The sequence below is a fragment of the Ahaetulla prasina genome, chromosome 2 (genome assembly GCF_028640845.1).
Source record: "Ahaetulla prasina isolate Xishuangbanna chromosome 2, ASM2864084v1, whole genome shotgun sequence".
NCBI classification, from domain to species: domain Eukaryota; kingdom Metazoa; phylum Chordata; class Lepidosauria; order Squamata; family Colubridae; genus Ahaetulla; species Ahaetulla prasina.
The window spans coordinates 54,834,704-54,855,578 of NC_080540.1; the positions used below are offsets into that span (position 1 = coordinate 54,834,704).

Sequence of the window (20,875 nt, forward strand, 5' to 3'; positions counted from 1 at the left end):
CTAAGTGAGCTTATACTGTAATGATAATTTATTCAGGATGTAAAATGAAACAGGGGTTGCAATGAGTTCCACAATGGTCTTTCCTAGTTGAAGGAGTTTTAAAATGGCAAATATAATTCAATGTACAAAGTGACTGTGTTGGTGCAGTAAACTCAGCATTAATAGGAGCCTGGTGTGCAGTAACTGACAGCAATAATCATGGAATAATGGATAATAATAAATGAATAATATCTCAATGGAAATTTCAATCCAAAGCAACTTCTGCAAAAGAAACAAAGTGAATTCCACCCAGAGAATTATAAGGAGATTGCATAACTGTGGTGCCATTCTATAAATCTATGACTGTAAAAATATATTGTGGAGCTGAAACATGTCCCTGCAAGAAATATTTGGAGATTTTTAACTGAGAGCAAAGGTGATTTGGGGGAAGACACCAGATGAATATAAAATTAGTCAATGCATAATTAGACTTTTTTTCTCTATCTTTCATAATGTTAGTATTAAATACCATTAAAACTAAATGCAGAGCTATTTAGGACTGATAAATGGAAGCACAATCTTAAACAATGCAAAATTGTATTACAGTATTTGCTGGCATTAAATATGGTAAGGGTCACCAACTCAGTTGGCTTTAAAACAAAATTAGACAAACTGCATAGAAGACAGTTTTGTAACATTTTAGTTAAAGCCTCAATGGCTGAATATTATGTCTGAATTACAGGTGGTAAGCCTTAAATATCAGATGCTGAGAAGAAACAATGAGAACTAACACTAACAGATCTAGTTTGTAAGCTTCGCCATCCTAGTCTAATACTTTCACCAATATATGACCCTGGCTTTCATGAACTAAATAAAACTCTCAAAATATTTGTGGCAAATATTTACACAATCTAATATGCTTTTTGTAAATACTTAACATGGCCTTAAGACAAAGATAAGAAAACTGTTGCTAAAATGTTGCTAAAATACAACTGCATCATCCCGTGACTTGGGGCAGCTGTCATCATTCATCAATATCAGTTGAGCCAAAACTTCCCAATATTAACATCCCAGAATACTAGCATATAATCACACAGATACATTCTGGTAATTTACAAGCAGGTTCTGAAAGCACCAGTCATCCTTCAAGCCTTGACCCTTGATTGATTGACTGAGTGATTGATTGAATTTATATACCACCCATCACACTATCCAAAGTGACTGTGGGTAGCTTCCTTTGAACATGGAGTTATCTCTTAGATTCATTCTCTGAAAAATGTCCATAATAATGTCTTTAAAACATCACAGATAGTATTGTGCCAAGAACTCACACAACCACTTAAAAAATACCTGCTGCTTAATAACCCTCCTTTTTTTTGGTATTGTTTTCCATAACGAAAAATGAAAATGCGGGAAAACATTTTTCCACTAACCACAATTCTATTGTGGTCCCAATCTTTTTTTTTCTAAACTGCTTGCTCAGACGGAAGGTGTTTCAATACTTTGATTACTTTGGCTGCCCTCTTCTGTATATTTTCCAATGCTGGTCTTATGATCAGGAAAGTCTCGAATATAACTTTAGGAGCTAATGACAGAAGCTTTTTGAAATAGCAAAGCATCTTGTGACACCTCAAGGTCAAAGAAATTTATTAATAAATAAACTTTTGTAGGCTATGATTCAAAAAGTTCATGCAATAATAAACTTAACAGTTTACTCTTAGGTTGTTGTTTTTTATCAAAGGCCAATTTCCTTTGGTATTTTTTCCCCATAACTCATCCAAAGGCTAACTTCCTAAAACTTGGAGAGCTGATTTCTGATTCTAAAACAGCAGTGCTAGGCCAGAAACTTGCCTTGGAGGTCCTTTCCCAATTTAGTGTCTTCCATATTTGTTCAGCATCTTCCAGTCTCTGAGGGAAGTTCATCACTATTGGAGGATTTTCCAAAATTTGGGAAACATTTCTTTGTCCTACTTTCAGATTCATCACCGATGGCTGTCCTTAGTAGTACTTTCCAGAAAGTGCCTTGAATCTCATTAAGCCATGGTTTGCCTAATCTATTTATTTACTGAATAAACCACTAGGTTGGGACATACTAACCACAGACCACGATTTATAAACCACAACAGCTTGCCCACTCAGGCAAAACCGCTATTTAGCTTGATTCACACACCCAGGCAACTGATCATAAAGGTCAAGCATCAGCTAGGCTGGTCAATTTGTCCCACGCTATTTTCGAGAGAAGCAACCCCAGATCGCTGGCAGGTTTTTCTGCCCTCCTGGATTCCCTGTCCTTACCTGGATTTTCCTCTTCTCGCAGGCAGGCCCGGTCCCTTGCACGACGCTGTCCAGCACAGTGACCAGGTCGGCGTCCGGCGCCACGAAGCATGAGTTTCTGGCCACCCTGATAGCGTCCTCAATCTCCGCGAAGCGGAAGACGCAGAGCGCCGAGGGCTGCGGCGGAGCCTGTCGACCGCCAAGCCCGGCACCCGGGGAGGCAGCTTTCTCAAACACCCCGAAGAGCAGCTCCTCCGGCTGGGGCGAGGGAGGATTCCCGGGATCCACCTGTAGGGCGGCGCGAGCGGGAAAGACGGAGACCAGCCTGTTGAAGAGATCCCCGGTGGAGACTCCCGGCGTGACCCCGCCGGCTCCGGGGTGGCTACATTGTAGAGCCATTTGAATGTAAGACTCGGTTAACTTTTTGGTCTCGCCGTTGCCGCCGCCACTGCTGTTATTGAGAGGGGTCGTCTCAGCCGGGTCCCCCAAGCAGATGCGAGCCAAGAGGCTGTGCGAGTGGCTCTCCTTTTCGCGCGCATTCGCCTCGCTGTTGAGGGCCAAGTAAGCATAGGAGGCCGTCGGGCGGCTAAACGGGATTCCCTGGGGCAAAGGCGGGAAAGCGGCCGGTGCTCGGCCGGGTTTGATAGCCTGGGATCCCCGGGACGAATAGGGGCCCCCGGGTCCCGCCGGAGAACTCCGGCCTCCGGAGGCGCCCCCTACCGGGCGAGAGGGCGACGCGCCTTGGCTTCCCCGGTGGAGGAAGGCGCGGACGAAGCTGAGCTTGTGCCGGTCCTTGGCGCCCTGCTTGATTTTGAAGATGTTGTCGTCGGACGGGTTGATGTCGAACGTGAAGAGGCGAGCTAGGTCCCCGCGGGCGTTGAGAGCCCGAATGGCGATCTCGGGCGTGTTCTCGAAACGGTGATCTTCCAGACTGGCGTTGCGCGGGAAAAACGGGCTGCCCAAGCCCGTGTAAGTGGCGGCCACCAGGAGCCTCGTGTCTTGGCCGGATTGCTTGAGCACCAAGCCGACAGTGGAGGCGTTGGCGTGGTTGGCCGCCACGTTGAGCATGCTGGGGAAGACGGTGACCTGGTCGCCCCCTTCGCCTCCTCCACCTGTCCGGGGCGGGAATGGGACGGCCACCACCGAGATGTTGTCCATGCTCCGCAGCTGGCAGAAGCCTTGGTAGATCGAACCGCAGACCACCAGGATGCCTTGCTCCGGGTCCGGCTGCAGCAGCTTGTTGTAGTTGTCGGTCGGTTTCTTGGCGTGCTCGCAGGACGCCTGGGGCAGCTGGGGAGCGTGGCACAAGGGGTTGTCCTCCTTGGGGCCCACCTGTTCTTCCACCTCCAGGGTCAGGTTGGGAGCCGAGAGTTGATAAAGCCGGTTGACCGCCGCCAGGTAGATCCTGCCGCCCGACCCATCCAGGGCGAAGTTGTTAGTGGCGGTGGGCGAGACGAACTTGTGCTGCACCTTCAGCCCACGCCCGAGCACCGGGAGCACCAGGGAAACCACCAAGAGGTGGAAAACACGGCCGCGATCCGGTGACGGTACCTGGTTAGCGCCTCGCCGATCCCGTGGAACCATCCTGCCTCCTGGGCTGTCGCGCTGCACAGAGCATGAGGTTCCTTGGCTGTGCAATTGGGGAGGGGAGGGGAGGGGAGGGTGGGGGGTGGCAGCCGCAAAAGAGGAAAACCTGTTTCCTGCGGAGGATGTAATGCGTCTCGAACCCTGAGAGACGCCAAGAGGGAAGTCCCGAGCCTTTTGTTGCAAAGCTGTCCGCAGCCTTTTTGCCTTCTTACAGGACCGGCGTCTCCAATGGGGTTAAAACTCAAACGTCTGAGAAAAGCTGCGCCCTCCCCTAAGTCTGACAGCTTCTCTCTCTCTCTCTCTCTCTCTCTCTCTCTCTCTCTCCTTCCCTCCCTCTCCCCCTCCCTGTAACTGTGGACAAGCTGCTCGCTCCGACTTCTGAGAGGTTCTTTCTTTCTTTCTTTCTTTCTTTTTGCAGTATTCGTTTTTCCTTTATTTATGGTTTGTCATGTGAATATGATTAAGTTTAAGCCACTCTCCAGCCCGCCCGCCCGCCCACCCACCCACCCCCACCACCTCCCAAACTGGAAGGCAATCGCTGCATCAGTCCCAAAAACAAAGAAGCGGCTCTTGATAGCAGCTCCTTTTGCTAACAAATAACTCTTGTGTTTGCCTTTTTTGATGTTCGGAAGCAAGAATGTAGGATTCATGGGCGGGGGGGAGAGAGAGAGAGAGAGAGAGGGAGGGAGGGAGGGAGGGAGGGGGGGGTGCAAAGACAAGGAAATCAAAAACTTTTCTCATCCAGCCATAAATTAACATTGCAATCAGTTGTAAGGACTGAGTTGGCCAAACAACCGTTAATTTCAGACAAATCATCTTCAACCGACCTTCAGATTCAGCTGCTTGGTCGCCCCTCTCCCACCCAGTGAAAATAAGTTAACTCTCAATCCTCTTGAAGTACTTCCCTCCTCATAAAAAGGGATTTTTACAAGAAAGGATAACAAAGAAGAGAAGGTCAGACTGTCTGGGGTTTGGGGGGGGTCAGGAATAAATTAAGCAGACAACTATGCGAAGCATGTAAGATGAGGGAGAGGTGAATTAATTCAGTCTCGCTGTGCTTCTGTCATCAACACCAGAGCAATGAAGGTGCCTGAAAAATATTTCAGAATATGCTGATCTGTACTGCTCTGTTTCTGCTTTGCCAGAAACAACTCCAGGTATGGTGTTGTGCAACCTGGCTTTGCTTCATATTCATCTGTCAATAGTCCCTGCGTTTCGCTAAATTTGGAAAGTGTATGACATCTATTCAGCAATGTTTAACAAACCATTTGAAACGGCATGTTTACATCCCTAGCTGAAAACTGGCTGGTGTTTATGGGATTTTTAATTCAACATGTTTAGTAAGAACCAGATATTGTTCTACAATAAAAAGCTGCTACTGTTAGTTAAACCATTTATCAACAGTCTACAAATAGATCTCATTCATCTTGGAAAGAACTGTTGCCGAAAGTAGTTTCTCAAAGTACAGGGAATGTTGATAAATGAAAGGGGTAGGTAAGACTTGGTATAGAATTTCAAAATTATTATGGCTATGCCCGCCACTTGCACTGAACCACAACACAATCAGTCCTTGACAATAGCACTTTTTCCCCCTTCATTTTTCATCAAGATGTTGCCTTCTTTCCATTCTTCTTTCTTTAGCTGTACTGGTGTTAAATTAGTATTTTCTCCCTTATTCTGAATTCTATCCAGTGATAGCCTCAGGGTGTATAAAATCTGTTAGATTTTGTCATTTTGACATTGGAGATAAAGTCAAGTAACCAATCGTGGAAACATCTATTGGTGTTTCAGACTGATGCTGATTAACTTCTGTCACCATTCTACTAGAACATAATGTTGCTAGCATCTGAAATAAGATAACAGACTGAAGTTGTGAAACCACTGAAAGGGACCAACCTGGTCCTGGGGGGCCAACCTGGGGGCCTTCAGGATAAGACTGATAAATCCACAAGTTGGCGATAGGTGACCATATAGAAAAGAAATCCTAAACAAGAATAAAACATATACCAGCAACTTAGTTAGTAGTCCCCTTTTTTGCCCTTCCCCCCTTTTTAAATAGCATTATGATAGAATAGGTCTAGAAAAAGGAGAAATAAGAGTCTAGAAATGCCTAATGTCAAATCTTTACTATTCCTGCTCCAGTATCATGATTGGCTAATGGTGTTCCCATTGGCAGATAACATGCTTGAGAGGGGGAAGCAGTAAATCTGGAGGAGTCAGATAGTTGCTTAGCCTATCATGCTGTAATCAGGACAAATAATTTAAAAGCATCTCCAAAGGGATTCTGAATAGAGACAGTAGCAGCAGGATTGACAATATGGGCAGGAAATTTCTTGCTGGAATTTCCATTGTTTTCTGTCAACTAAAAGGGGTGGACAATGCTGTTTTAATTCAGCATTATGACCATGGGACCTAGAAACATAATACTGCTTGATCACAAATATCTGTTGCTGTCTACAACATTGTAGGAGACCTTTAAACGGGGACTATTGAATCCTTTTACGAACTGGGATAGGCTTAGCCTGATGCAGCAAGGCTATTCTTAGGTTTGAGAATAAAATAGGAAAAGTCATCAAGTTTCTCAAATAAGAGTTATTAAAGTAAAAAAATGAATGTTTCATAGATTTAACATCCCCAATTTTGTATCTATGGGAATCAAAGTACCTGCAGATACTTCCTTGCTATCTCCAGACTCTGTATCTGTACTTGGAATGAGTTCCTTTAAAAAAAACAAACCTCTTTTTTTATTTTTAATCAAATACAAGAATATAGATATGCTACAAATCCAAGCACCGACCTTCAATGTCATATTTCTAAGAAGAAATACAGTGTTTCCACATAAGAGCTATAGGCATTCTCAGAAATTAAAAGTGGCAAGTCAGTGCTTTGTTTGTAAATATACAACTCTACACAGGAGATAAAAATAAACTGGGGCTCAATCCAAGTTGCATAGGAATCTAGAAAATAAGATAGGGAACAACGTTATCCATTCGGCTTTTGATAGATTAAAGTTTTGTGATTGTCCACATTGTGTACAGCAGCTCTTCAAGAATGGGAAGCCCTCCATGCCTGTGACATGTTCTCAAAATCTCAAATGTGCCGACTGTTCTGGAAGAACAAGGATTCTTACCCCTAGATTGTTGGTGATATATCACTAAGATGATTTAAACCTATTGTTCACTAGTTACGTCTAACCTTTTCTTGCTTATTTGTTATCGAGGTTGTCACTGAGCTGCCATGTCTTGGCTGGAAAAATATGGATAACCACAAGATGGCAAAGTGATACAGAAAAAAAAAGTCACCCAGATTTTTACACCTCAACATACACTAGCCCGAAGCATTTCAAGTTGTTAGTGTTCCCATTCCCCTTCACTTTGTTCTCATTGATTCAAGTTAACTTTTTAAGACTTGTGTACATTGGTTTTCTGGACAGCCAGCTTCCTTCCTAGCCTTTCCTCCCTAAGATCAAAGCTTGTTCATGCAAGCAAATAGACATAATGTCACATATTTCTCTCAAGAGATTATTTAAGATTATCAGATATAATATCCATAACGGCAAGGGCAACACATTATGTCAAACCATAGACTCAAATTGCACACACTAAACTTAACCATTAAACTTAACTGCTAAATCTGAGGTTATAAACTCTGCAGTCGTAGCTCCACATACAATACCTGAATCCCATTGTTGTGAGCGCTGAGCTTTCAATGACCAGGCTGTTGAAATTTGAAAGCATAATTGCTGAATATAAACAACAGGGTTTCCTGCCATTCTGTGCTTGGAAATACATAACAACTAGTGTAAGTCCTGAAATAGCCTGAACATAGTTTACAAACAAAATTCCTAAACTTCTTTATAAAAGGAAAAAAAATCTCAGCCTGGCTTGATGGACACCATACATTTTGTTTTGCTACTACATCCATGTTATCCTTTAGACTAAATAGTGCTGGCCTGCAGCCACCAAAATGTCACCTACTCCTGCCATAAACCAAGTTTACAAGTCTCTGTGATGCATTCACATCTTGTGCTAAGCTGAAACCAGACCAGTAACGTAATGGCTTTAGGATATGTTCATGAAGCTAATGTAAAATATTAAAGTATTACAACCCACCCTTATTTCCCTGCCATCTAGTTAACCCAACTAAAAGGCTTACTTGAGTTTGCCTACTGACTTCTCCATCCCCAATCTTCTCACCATCTTCCTTTCCCTCCCCTGCCTCTCACTGAAGATATGACATGGTAAGGAGAATATAATATCTCCTTACCATTTTCCCCCTTTATCCCCTGAATTCATTCTGTGATCACCACTCATATGAGACACTGTAAAATGCTGGATCTGCAGCAGCTTTGGAGAAGATACAGAAGTTCAAAACATAGTAGCCCATATTGGTTCCCAATAAGTTTCAGGATGCAATTCCAAATGCTGGTAATTACCTACAAAACCCTAAACAGAATAGTATCGGGTTGCATCTTTCCCAAGGTTGAATCTGCCCATCCTATAAGAACATCTCAGGAAAGCCTACTGAGCACCCCAGAGATCAGGGTGGGGAGGGGACATGGACCAGGCAACAGATCTCTTCTGTTGTGGCTCCGATGACCTGAAATTTCATATTCAATGAAACAAAAACCTCCCTTCCCTCTTAGTGTTTGTAAACTGATCAAAATCCCTTTGTTCTACTGGGCTTTTAATCTTTGTTTATTGCTTTGTGGCATTCATGTTGGGAGTAGGGTTGGCTTCTTTGTTCCATTTTGAATCCTGAAGATGAAACTCAAATATTTTGGCCACCTAATGAGAAGGAAGGACTCACTGGAGAAGAGCCCAATACTGGGAAAGGTTGAGGGCAAAAGAAGAAGGGGACGGCAGAGAACAAGGTGGCTGGATGGAGTCACTGAAGCAGTAGGCATGAGTTTAAATGGACTCCAGAGGATGGTAGAGGACAGGAAGGCCTGGAGGAATGTTGTCCATGGGGTCGCGATGGGTCGGACACGACTTCGCAACTAACAACAACAACAACCTTGCCCAAATCTTTAAACTGGGCCCAAGGTACAAAAATGATAAAATAAATAAGCAAACAATTACAAGTGCAAACATGCACGTGAATAAAAAAATATGTGTATAGTGTTTGCGATTTGACTCATCCTATGTGCAGCATGCAAGGAAGAGTATGTTCTACATAGGAGTAAATTTTTAATTTGTGGAATTAAATTTATTACTATTGTATGACATACAAAAAAAATGAAAGGAGGAGGTTACATATTTTAGAAAATGATTGGAGTTGCTTACACTTTTCTTTAAAAAACATGTATTTTTTAACTAAGGAACAAGTTTATCAATATTTACATGTTGTGTTATACAGGTGGAATAGCATCTAAAAGGACTCTTCAAAGAAGCAATTCTACCAATACTTTTGCTGAAAATGTAGACTCCTGAATTTGTTTTTAATTTTGAAAAAACAATATATACCTACTATAACTGTTCTACTTGGCTGAACTGAAACCACTCGGTTTAGTTGAATGACCCTTTATAGCTAAATCCCTGATTTTCTGGAGTTAATTTTCTATGTAAGATTAAGTATCTAAGAGAAGCATCTCTGGCACGGAGCCAGAATGTTGCCCTTTAGGAAATGGGAGGTGAATAATAGCATATTAAGTTTTTTGGGCTAATTGATTCAGAAGGAAAAGAAAGAACCTTTTTTTTACAATTCGTGTCTTGCAAAGCTTCTGGAATTGTAAATATTTTAGTAGGTCACATAATGGTGGAGTTCTTTATCCTTAATATCGTAACTAAGTACTAAATCATACAAATATGAATGCTAAAAAATGATTTACCTAATGTAATATTTTAGTTCGGCAAATGCCTGTGTAGAAAAAAATTAATAATGGGATTGTACTGTCCCCTAAAGGCCTGGAACTAGAAAAGAAGAAGAAAAATCATTTTATTTTTCTCTTATTATTAATCATGATCCTGTTCATGTTGTTGTTAGGATAGACATAAGCCACCAATGAAAGTCTTCTTTCGAAACTTGACAGCCATAGTTTGTTTCATCCTCTGTCTTGATGCTTGTCCTTTGGAAGATCTTAAGTAAGATCTAAACTGTTTGTCTATGAAAGATTGTGATATCAGCATCAACAGACAGTTTCTTTTTGGGAAACTAGACTTGCAACTTTGTCGGTACAAAAAGTCTCCCGCTAAGAGAAGAAACATGTTGATGTTGAAAAGCCCCAAATCTTATTTTCTGAGCATTCCTTTGTCTGATTCTGATGGTTAATTTCACAAGGGCAAAACTAAAATTAGAGACTGGAAGGAATTCAGGACAATTTCTCCATATTAGAAAAAGAAAGTCTTCTGATATTGTCTAATCTTATTCCAACACCTGCCAATTTGCTTACCCTCTTCTTAGCCTTTTTCATTCTTTAGATCACTAATTAATATCTAACAGCAGTGACTAGGCTGTGTATATAGAAAATGTGTGCTAAATTAAATACAAATATTCTTTCCTTGTCTCTCTCTATCTCATTGTTCATGCTAGTCATAGTCCTGATATAGTTATTAACTCTTTTAAAGAAAATGTGAATCTCCTAATTGCTTGAATTTGTATTTTCAGTTTTTAAGCCCAACTGTGATAGGAAATAAACATTAGTGTTTTGAAGATAATAGCACCTTATGTTTAACACCTTTTATTTGAAAGTGTCAGAGTAATTTGTAAGCATAAGTTAATTAAACTTTATGATACCCAGCTGAGTTAGAGAAGACTCATTAGCCCAATTTCACAAAAAAGATAAAAATATGGGTTCCTGACATTCCAAATACTATCACCAAATTGTTTCCATTTTAATTACATTTAAATATAAATTATTATTTTTCTTTTAACCTACTCCCTCTTTATTTGCACCGTAATCTTAGCCAAGCATGCTATACAAAATAAAAGTTGTACATCCAGAAAAAGTTGTACATCCATGATTTAATTTGGTACATGTACCAGATCATTTAATAAGATATTCAGATTAGGACTATCAAATTTTCAGAAAACATTAGTAGTCACCCAGGGTTTTGCCGCCCAGATCTGGTAGTTCTACCAAATCACTAATCAGGTTCACTGATTGTGTTAAACCATGGTTTGCTTAGCTATAGTTTGTTTAACCAATCACAGTTGTCTGGGTTCACATAAAGCAGGGGTGTCAAACTCGATTTCATTGAGGGCAGTATCAGAGTTGTGTTTGACCTCAGGGGGCTGGAGTGGGTGTGACCAGGGTGGGCATGGCCAGCTTGACGTCACTCGTATGGTGGCCCCAGTGCTCTACAAGAGAAAATGGATTCCTGAGCTCCGTTTTCGGCTGTGACAGCCTCCTGTAACCCTCTGCCAGCAAAAACGGAGCTCCGTTTTCACTGGCAGAGGCACTGTGGGCCAGTCCTTCACTGTTTCCAGGGCGGCCTGACGGGCCAGATCTAAGCATCCTATGGGCTGGATTCGGCCGCCGGGGCCTTGAGTTTGACACCCTTGTCATAAACCATTGACACATAAATAATTATTTACAAACCTTAATGGCAGGATTCTTATAATATGCTAAGACAAACCAAACCAAACAATATTATGATTTAGTATTGTAAGTTAATTTAACCACTGGTACTTTAAGAAGTCTTTAGAGAGCTTATCAGGAATTACTTACCAGAGAAGATGGCAAGAAAAGAAGGAATAATAATAATAATAATAATAATAATAATAATAATAATAATAATAATAATAATAATGATGATGATGATGATGATGATGATGATGATGAATTGCAGAGACTCTGGCATAAACCAGTCCAGGTGGTTCCAGTGGTATTTGTGTATATTGTCATTTTGTGTAAATAAAATAATAATAATGAATTGCAGAGACTCTGGCATAAACCAGTGCAGGTGCTTCCAGTGGTACTTGGCACACTGGGAGCTGTGCCTTAAGACCTAGGCAAGCACTTAAAAGCAATTGGAGCTGACAAGATCACCATTGGTCACCAGAAGGCCACCTTACTGGGATCTGCTTGCATAATTCGCCAATACATCATGCAGTCCTAAACGCTTGGGAAGTGTTCGATAGTGATCTGTGATACGAAATCTAGCATAGTTATCTCGTTTGCTGTGTATACTGTCATTTTGTGTAAATAAAATAATAATAATAATAATAATTATTATTATTATTATTATTATTATTATTATTATTATTATTATTATTATTATTATTATTATTCATGCAGTCCTAAACGCTTGGGAAGTGTTCGACTAGTGATCTGTGATACGAAATCCAGCATAGTTATCTCGTTTGCTGTGTATACTGTCATTTTGTGTAAATAAAATAATAATAATAATCCTCTCTCCCATATATTTATCATATTTGTACTCGTGTTTCATTTTTATAACTTTGTTACCCACCTATTCCTTTTAAAATGGTCTCACATATTGATTTCTGAGAATAAAGTACATTCTGATTCTGATCTATTAAATAAATCTTACATATTATAGAGCTGGAAAACTGAATGCAGACATTTTAGTTTACAGCTGGTAAACAGGATTTAGAAACTCCAAAACAGAAAAAAATGAAGCAAAATACCAGTTTAAAATATTATGTAACACTCCAAGTCCTAGATACTAGGAAAAAAAATGCTACCACATTCAGTTATGAGGAAAGCCAGGTTGAAATTTCAGGTCAAAATTAAAGGGATACATGCAAAATGTACCAGCAATTCTAATATCTTTAGCCTGTGAAGAGAAAGATTAAGGAAATGGATATTTTATAATAATGAAACATCAATGTGCATGCCACAGCTTTCACAGAAATATTATTCCCCATACACTGATTAACACCCCGCCCCCCAAGTTGGCCAGTGTGAGAATGCAAAACTGATATCCTCAGAGGTGGGGGTCTACTTACCTTTACTACCGGTTCGCATCGTGCCCACGCATGCGCAGAAGAGTTTTGATGACATTTGGGTCAGTGGACGGAGCCAGTCCGAATCGGGGGCAACCCACCACTGGATATTCTGCCAGGGCACCCCGCTCTCATCACAGGGGACAACTGAGGCACCATGAAGCAGTTTTGCCAGTGGGAAAGAGCCTATCTTTCTACTTTGGGGTTCTCCTGTGATGCATCCTGCATCTCCTGTGATGCATCTGAGCTCAGACACAAAAGAGCAGATGAACTGCTTTAGCATCACAAGAATAAGAGGAGGAGTGTGCGCGATACTGATCTGGATTAACCTATGGAAGGACCCTAAAATAAGTCTGGAGAGGCAGATTTTTCCCCAGGTGCACTTAACTGACATTTCACCAAGACTGACTGTCCAAAACTACAATGAGGTTAATGCTTTCAAATATTATTTCTTGTTGTATTGACCTTTGAGGAGTTGGAGGAGCAGCCTCCATAATTGGGGTAATTATAATCTGATGAATCATATCAAAATGGGATATAGCATTCCACCTCATAAACTAAAGTAGAATTCAGCAGTTCCAAAAGATTCTCTTCAGAATGAAGATTAAAGCAGGAGCGGGGGTTGTATTCATTTACCTTCACTACCGGTTCCAAATATGAGCGTGTGTGCATGCGCAGAGTCTTCCGCGCATGCACAGAGTGTCAAAAACAGGACGTGATGACGTCCAGGTGGGTGGGCAGAGCCTCCCTCAGCTGTTGCTACCGGTTTGCTCAGACTAGATAGAACTGGCTGAATACCACCACTGAGTAAGAGATAAGATGAGGGTGATATACTGTATTCCAAGCGGTATATTAATTTAATTTCTCTTCTTCTCCAAATTACCCCACTGTAGCAAGTTTTCTTAAATCAGAATGCAAGCTTGTACTTGTCATTATACACTTGTTGATTATTAATACATAATACAGAATATTATGATTCGAGTGCATAGAACTGCTCAAGAAAAAAATATCATCATAGAAATTTCATAGAGAATATTTATGGCAAACGTAACCCAGTTTTCTGCAGCAGTATAAACTTGTAGATGCAAGTTATTAAATAATGATTAGAGGAGGAGAAAGGATTCAGAATAAAATGGCAAGTAATAATGTTTCCATCTTTTTATGCAAAAAGACAAAATTGAAACATATTTAAGTTAGATAAGTCTATAAAAATTATTTTACATTTATAAATATATTATATTGAATATCATTTATATTGAATTTAAAGTTATGTTAGATTCGGTAAATGTAGAAAAAGAGGAAAGGAGGAAAATGCCAGAAAATATAAAACGAACCACTGTACTGAAACTCCTGGATAAGATTTTTAAGAGCAAGGTGAAGATAACGTAAACTAATGTGAACTATTTTTAGAACTGCAATTCTACTATTAGCTTTTATTGTAACGCTTCAGGGGTAATCAGACAATGATGCAAACCTCCTAATGATCAAATAATATTGTGACCAGGAGATTTCAGTTTTGCAGATCTCAGTAGATCCCTCATTTTTACCCTCCTTTCCATTTCAAAGTAGCTGCTGCACCTGAAATAGACAAGTTTTGGAATAACAAACTAGTCTTGTATTTTGCATTGTAGCCTGTCCCCTGCAAAAGAGAAGGTTGAGTTTTTAACCAGTTGAGAACTATCTTTGCCATTAAATCAGCCAAAAGACAAGCCATAAAAAGCAAAACCAAAACCAACCAACCAACCACCAACCAACAAACAAAAACCGGGATAGCTCAGGCCGGGATAGCTCAGGCAGTAGAGAAGCCTGTTATTAGAACACAGAGCCTGCAATTACTGCAGGTTCGAGCCTGGCCCAAGATTGACTCAGCCTTCCACCCTTTATAAGGTAGGTAAAATGAGGACCCAGATTGTTGGGGGGACAATAAGTTGACTTTGTAAATAAGTTGACTTTGTAAAAAAAATATACAAATAGAATGAGACTATTGCCTTATACATTGTAAGCCGCCCTGAGTCTTCGGAGAAGGGCGGGGTATAAATGTAAACAAAAAAAAAAACAAAAACCAAGCAGCCTGGAGTTCATTTCTCTAGCCTGCATCAAAGAAAATGGATAATATAGGTGGCCTTTGGTTAAATAATTTTGGCAATTTCGTCTGTATTTGCTTTCCTGGACAAGAAGAATTTTAGGGACAGAAATATGAAAAGTAGATCCATGATCAAAACAGTGCTGAGAATCTTGGATGTATTTTATGCTGGAATCAGAGGAATGGGGAAAACCAAGTCTACTTATCCTGGTGTGTCCTTAGACTGATTTTTTTTTAAAAGGCACTTCCCACTTGGTATTTGGTTTTAAGATTTAACCTTCACAACTACAAGTTTTAATGATTGCCTTATACCAGTGATGGCTAACCTTTTCCGGACCAAGTGCTCAAAGCGTGCGAGCATGGGAATGAGCACATGCCCAAATCCCCAAAATTCAATGCATGCACGCCTACCCCCTGCACGCGCCCCCCCATGTGCTCAGTCCCCGCACATGCGCGGCAGAGACCCAAAGACCAGCTGGCTGCCAGGATGTGCAGCAGAGCTAAACTGGGGTGACGGTTTGCGTGCCCACAGAGGGCGTGTGCCATAAGTTCGCCATCACGGCCTTATACTCTATAATACTTTAAGAAAGCAAGGCTGAGAAACATCCCATTATTTTAAAAAAGTAATGTCACACAAATTAATGGATAGGAAATCTTGTGCTTTAATAAATAGTTTTAATGGCATGTATTTTATTCATTCTTTTTGTCAAAGCAATGCAGTGTTAGAGCAGTTCCAGTAAAAGCATTTATCTAGTTAGCCATGACTTGAAAGGGTTTGTTCTAAGCATGACTAAATTCATACACATTCCATCACTAAAGCATTATAAAAACTGGGGATGGTAAAGTAACATGTGACTAAGATGCATTACATCGTAGTATACTATATTTATTTATTTATTTATTTATTTTGTCAAACACAACAGTATATATAAGCATAAGCATGAAATAACTATACGATATATAAGCATAAATATAATCATAAGTATGTAATAACTATATGAGATTGGATACAATCAAAGGGAAAATTAGGACAGGAACGGTAGGCATGCTGGTGCTCTTATGCATGCCCCTTATAGACCTCTTAGGAATGGGGTGAGATCAATAGTAGATAGTCTTTGGTTAAAGCTTTGGGGATTTTGGGAAGAGTCCACAGAGTCAGGTAGTGCACTCCAGGCATTAACAACTCTGTTACTGAAGTCATATTTTCTACAATCAAGATTGGACTTGATTAAGTTTAAATCTATTGTGTGCTCGTGTATTGTTGCGATTGAAGCTGAAGTAGTCTTCGACAGGAAGGACATTGTAGCAGATGATTTTATGAGTTATACTCAGGTCATGCCGAAGGCGGCGGAGTTCTAAATTTTCTAAACCCAGGATTTCAAGTCTGGTGGCATAAGGTATTTAGTTGTGATCAGAGGAGTGGAGAACTCTTCTTGTAAAATATTTCTGGACACGCTCAGTTGTATTAATGTCTGAAATGAGGTGTGGGTTCCAGACAGGCGAGCTGTATTCAAGAATTGGTCTAGCAAATGTTTTGTATGCTCTGGTTAGTAGTGTAATCTTTCTGGAGAAGAAGCTAAGCAAGATTAAGTTTACAACTCTTAAACCTTTTTGGCGATGTAGTTGCAATGGGCTTTGGCATTTAGATCGTTTGATATGAAAACTCCAAGGTCTTTGACGGGGTGAGGGTCATCTACAAGGTAATGTCCATCAAGCTTGTATTTAGTGTTCTGATTCTTTTTTCCAATGTGTAAGACAGAGCATTTGCTGGTTGAGATTTGGAGTTGCCAAATTTTTGACCATTCTGACACAAAGTCAAGGTCTTTTTGAAGGGTAGCTGCATTGTTGGTAGTGTTAAATAGTTTAACATCATCGGCGAAGAGAACACAATTACTTATAATATGGTCACAGAGGTCGTTAATGTATAATATGAAGAGTGTTGGTCCTAGAACGCTGCCTTGGGGGACACCGTTATTGACAGGAGTGGGATTTGATAGGGCACTGCCTATTTTGACCACTTGTCTGTTTGACAGGAATGCTGTTATCCAATTATGGAGGGGTCCGGAGATGCCGTAGGATTTTAGTTTTAGAAGAAGTTTGTCATGTACCACTGAGTCAAAAGAAGAGTTTACAGAAGTCTATGTAAATTGCATCTATTGCAATTTACTATTCGTACTGATATCTATGAAATGATTTTAAAATGCAGTTTACCATTTACTCAATAGTTTATTAACAGTTTACTCAATTTTGCTTGAGTTTTTCAGGGCTTGCGGTTCTTCAGAAATCTCTAATTGGTTTCATGATTTGTACTAAAGCAAAGAGGTAGCCACTCTATGTAGCCTCCAGACTTATTTTTGCAGCCCCCAAAGTCTTGAAGATACTGTCACAAAATTTGGCAGCAGTGAGAATTTCATTGATACATTGAACATCAATTTACTGTGGAATAGCTTTATAACATTTTATTTACATGTATTATCTTTCAGATGGTATTACTGTATGTAAAAGTTTGCTTTGCGCTCTGCATTAGTTGGACTGGAAACGTATTATCCAAAGCAGCTTTCCAACTTTTCTAAAGAACCTGATGAAGTAGACATTTAGTGGACTAAACATCTGTATTTATGCACATCTTGTTCTCATCTACAGTATTACATAAATTCATTGGTTAAAGCCTTGTCAGGACCATTGTTCTCCCACCCCTTTGATTTCCAATGGAATATGTGTACCCAAGCAGCTATTGAGATCTGCAAGGCAAAGGTCTATCTGATTTATGGTTTGTAGGTTGCAGTGAAATTCTTATTGAAATATTTCCATGAAAATTCCTAAGGACTTTGCTGGGTATGCATACCATATGTCATATTCATAGTTAAGACAGGAAGCAGGCATGATCTCTATTGAGATCCAATCAGCAGTCCTACAACCACAGCTGATCCATTTGAGGGTATTCTGGCTTTCCTGACTCTCCAAGATAGCTTTTCAATTTCAAGAACTTTGTATTTAAAATCCAGTGGCCTTTCCAGCTCAACATCTGGACTCACTGTTTTAGCAATATACTAGTCATGGCCTATTGTCACATGATTATACTGCAGAAGAAGTGGACAGTGCTTTCAATTGCAGGAGGCAGGAATGGAGTGAGTTTAGTTTATTCTCAATATGTAGGTACCTTATTATCTGCCACTGGAAGGAGAAGAATTGAACAGTTATTAGAAAATATATATTTTCTATATATTAGAAAATATATAGAATTCACTGGTCTTCTGTTGACTTTCCACTTATACAATTTGGTAGGAAAGTAAAGTCGGATCCTCTTCAGAATTTTGCCATGCAATATATAACACCTAATAACACAAACATGCTCTTTTTATTATGGAGGCCTGGAAATGTGGCAGGTTCTTCTGCCTTAGTAGTACATACTTGAATAGAAGTTGCAACAGATGTTTGGTTTAGTAGTTAAAGCACCAGGCTAGAGACTGGGAGACCATGAGCTGTAGTTCACCTTATCCATGAAAGTTGGCTAGGTGGTATTTTAGGCAAAGCACTCTCTCTCAGCCCAACTCACCTGTGGGGAAACTAGGAGGAGGAAGTTATATTCAATATGTTCACCACCTTCAGCTATTTGTAAAAAATATAAAAGTGGGATACAAGTAGATGAATATTTTTTTTAAAAAAACATGCAGGATTCTTTAGTGGCTGTGGAAAAAAATGGAAGGAAGGAAGACAAGGCACATAATTATACCGATGCACCTCCCCTTCCCTCCATCAAATTCCCCGACTGAAAGGAATTGCCTTGGCTTTGTAACTATGTCACATCACCTTGGGTCAGTTGTTTTCTTCTGTGGGTGACATCTTCTGTAATAACTTACATTCCTGCCATTTTGCTAACCTGCTACTCTAATTAGTAGGACAGTGCAATTGCCTGTGAGTGCTGTATGACTTTGAGGGATAAGGTGTGTTGAATTGGTGCATTAGAGCTCTTGGAGAAGAAAAAGAAAGAAATCTCTGTGGGGGCAGGCCATTTATTCTCCTGACCACTAACAGCTTCAGTTCTCCCCAACAGTGCCTAATTTGGTTCCACTTTGTCCTATTAGATGCTGAAGAAAAGGAAACCAGCACGAGACACATTAAATCAAGGCGAACCGAACGGTTCCGACCCAGGCAAGCAACTCTGAAAGGCATGTTTGGAACAGGGAAAGCAACAGGTTTTTTGTTTGTGTTTCACTTTTTTCCATTTCTCTTATTCACCTAAGTGATTTCCATACAAAAAGAGAGTATTCAAAAGTCACTTGAAATGTCACATGCAAAACCGAATGTTTATTAATGTCAAATGTGTTTTCAGTCTATTAATAAACACAAGGTGGTCTATAGTGTATTAAAAGATAAACTACAAATGGCACAGAAAAATAAAATAATTATACTGCAATAACCTCTTGCTTATCACCAACCAACAAAACCTGAGTAGGCAATACTCAGGTGAATCTCTAACAGAAGAAAAGAAGTCTGAAATGCACTAACCAAACATGTTTCTTCAGATACACTGCCATGTGAATCCTCAAGTTTCAGGTTCTCCACTGAAATGTTATCATGAATTACATCAAGAGCAGCCATTCTAATAAAAGTCTAAAATAATGATAGAATAGAATAGAATAGAATAGAATAGAATAGAATAGAATAGAATAGAATAGAATTTTTATTGGCCAAGTGTGACTGGACACACAAGGAATTTGTCTTAGTGCATACGTTCTCAGTGTACATAAAAGAAAAGATACATTCGTCAAGAATCATAGGTACAAATGTTAATGATAGTCATAGGGAACAAATAAGCAATCAAATCATATTAGGAAACAGTCAATATAAATCATAAGGATACCAGCAACAAGGTTGCAGTCATACAGTCATAAGTGGAAGGAGATTGATGATGGAAATGATGAGAAGATTAATAGTAGTGCAGTCTTAGTAAATAGTTTGACAGGGTTGAGGGAATTATTTGTTTAGCAGAGGGATGGCGTTCGGGAAAAAACTGTTCTTGTGTCTAGTTGTTCTGGTGTGCAGTGTTCTATAGAGTTGTTTTGAGGGTAGGAGTTGAAACAGTTTATGTCCAGGATGTGAGGGGTCTGTAAATATTTTCACAGCCCTCTTTTTGACTCGTGTAGTATACAGGTCCTCAATGGAAGGCAGGTTGGTAGCAATTATTTTTTCTGCAGTTCTAATTATCCTCTGAAGTCTGTGTCTGTCTTGTTGGGTTGCAGAACCAAACCAGACAGTTATAAAGATGACAGACTCAGGCCCTTGAAAAAGGGCCATACAATTTGGGAAAAAGTAGAGAAATGTCATATGTTCTATGGCAGGATTGTTAAACTCGCATCATCATGGCGGTGTCACATGATGTATCATGACTTTTTTCCCATTCGCTAAACCAGGGGTGGGAGTGGCCAACGCGTGATGTATCCGGCCCGCGGCCCACGAGCTTGACAGCCCTGCTCTATGGCTATTCATTATGAAATATATTAGGAGGAGGCATTTCACCTTTTAGATTTTGAAGACACTATGAGAAGACCAGACTTTTTATTGCCAAAGTCTTCTGATTTTGTTACTAAAACTAAATAGGCCATCCTGAGTATTTTCCCGGGACGATATGGGAAGAGTTCGATATTATTCTCTTGTTACTCTACAGCACTGGAAAAGAGCCAATTGCCAGCTATAATTTGCTTTTCCTGGGCCAGCACATGAATCCTGGGGTCCCTCAGCCAATCAGTGCTCACCTGCCAGCTAGAAATGCATTGTTCTACCCCACAGTTCCCTGTCACACACCAAATAAAATGCATCTTGCCCACCTGCAATCGTAAAATGTTTTACACTGCTGATATTCCTAGTAATCAAGGTGGAAGGCAGCATGCACCTGTTTTTAGATATTTTGCTTCCTTTATATGAGACCTGACCCAGCCATCACGCAGTGATATAATGAGGGCCACACAGAATGCTTTCTGCAAAAACCTCCATCAAATAGCCACATTCATAGCGTCCGGTAGAAAATGCCACATGCCTGAA

At 40.2% G+C, this 20,875-nt stretch overlaps 1 protein-coding gene across 1 annotated transcript in view; it reads right to left on the minus strand.

Annotated features, from left to right (window-relative positions):
• Positions 1 to 4,143, minus strand: part of PLXND1 (plexin D1) — a 201,885-nt gene extending 197,742 nt beyond the window's left edge. Inside the window, exon 1 of the mRNA XM_058171611.1 lies at positions 2,275 to 4,143. Coding sequence (XP_058027594.1) covers positions 2,275 to 3,837 — 1,563 coding nt within the window. The 5' untranslated portion in view covers positions 3,838 to 4,143. The remainder of the gene's footprint in view (positions 1 to 2,274) is intronic.
• Positions 4,144 to 20,875: the final 16,732 nt, after the last annotated feature.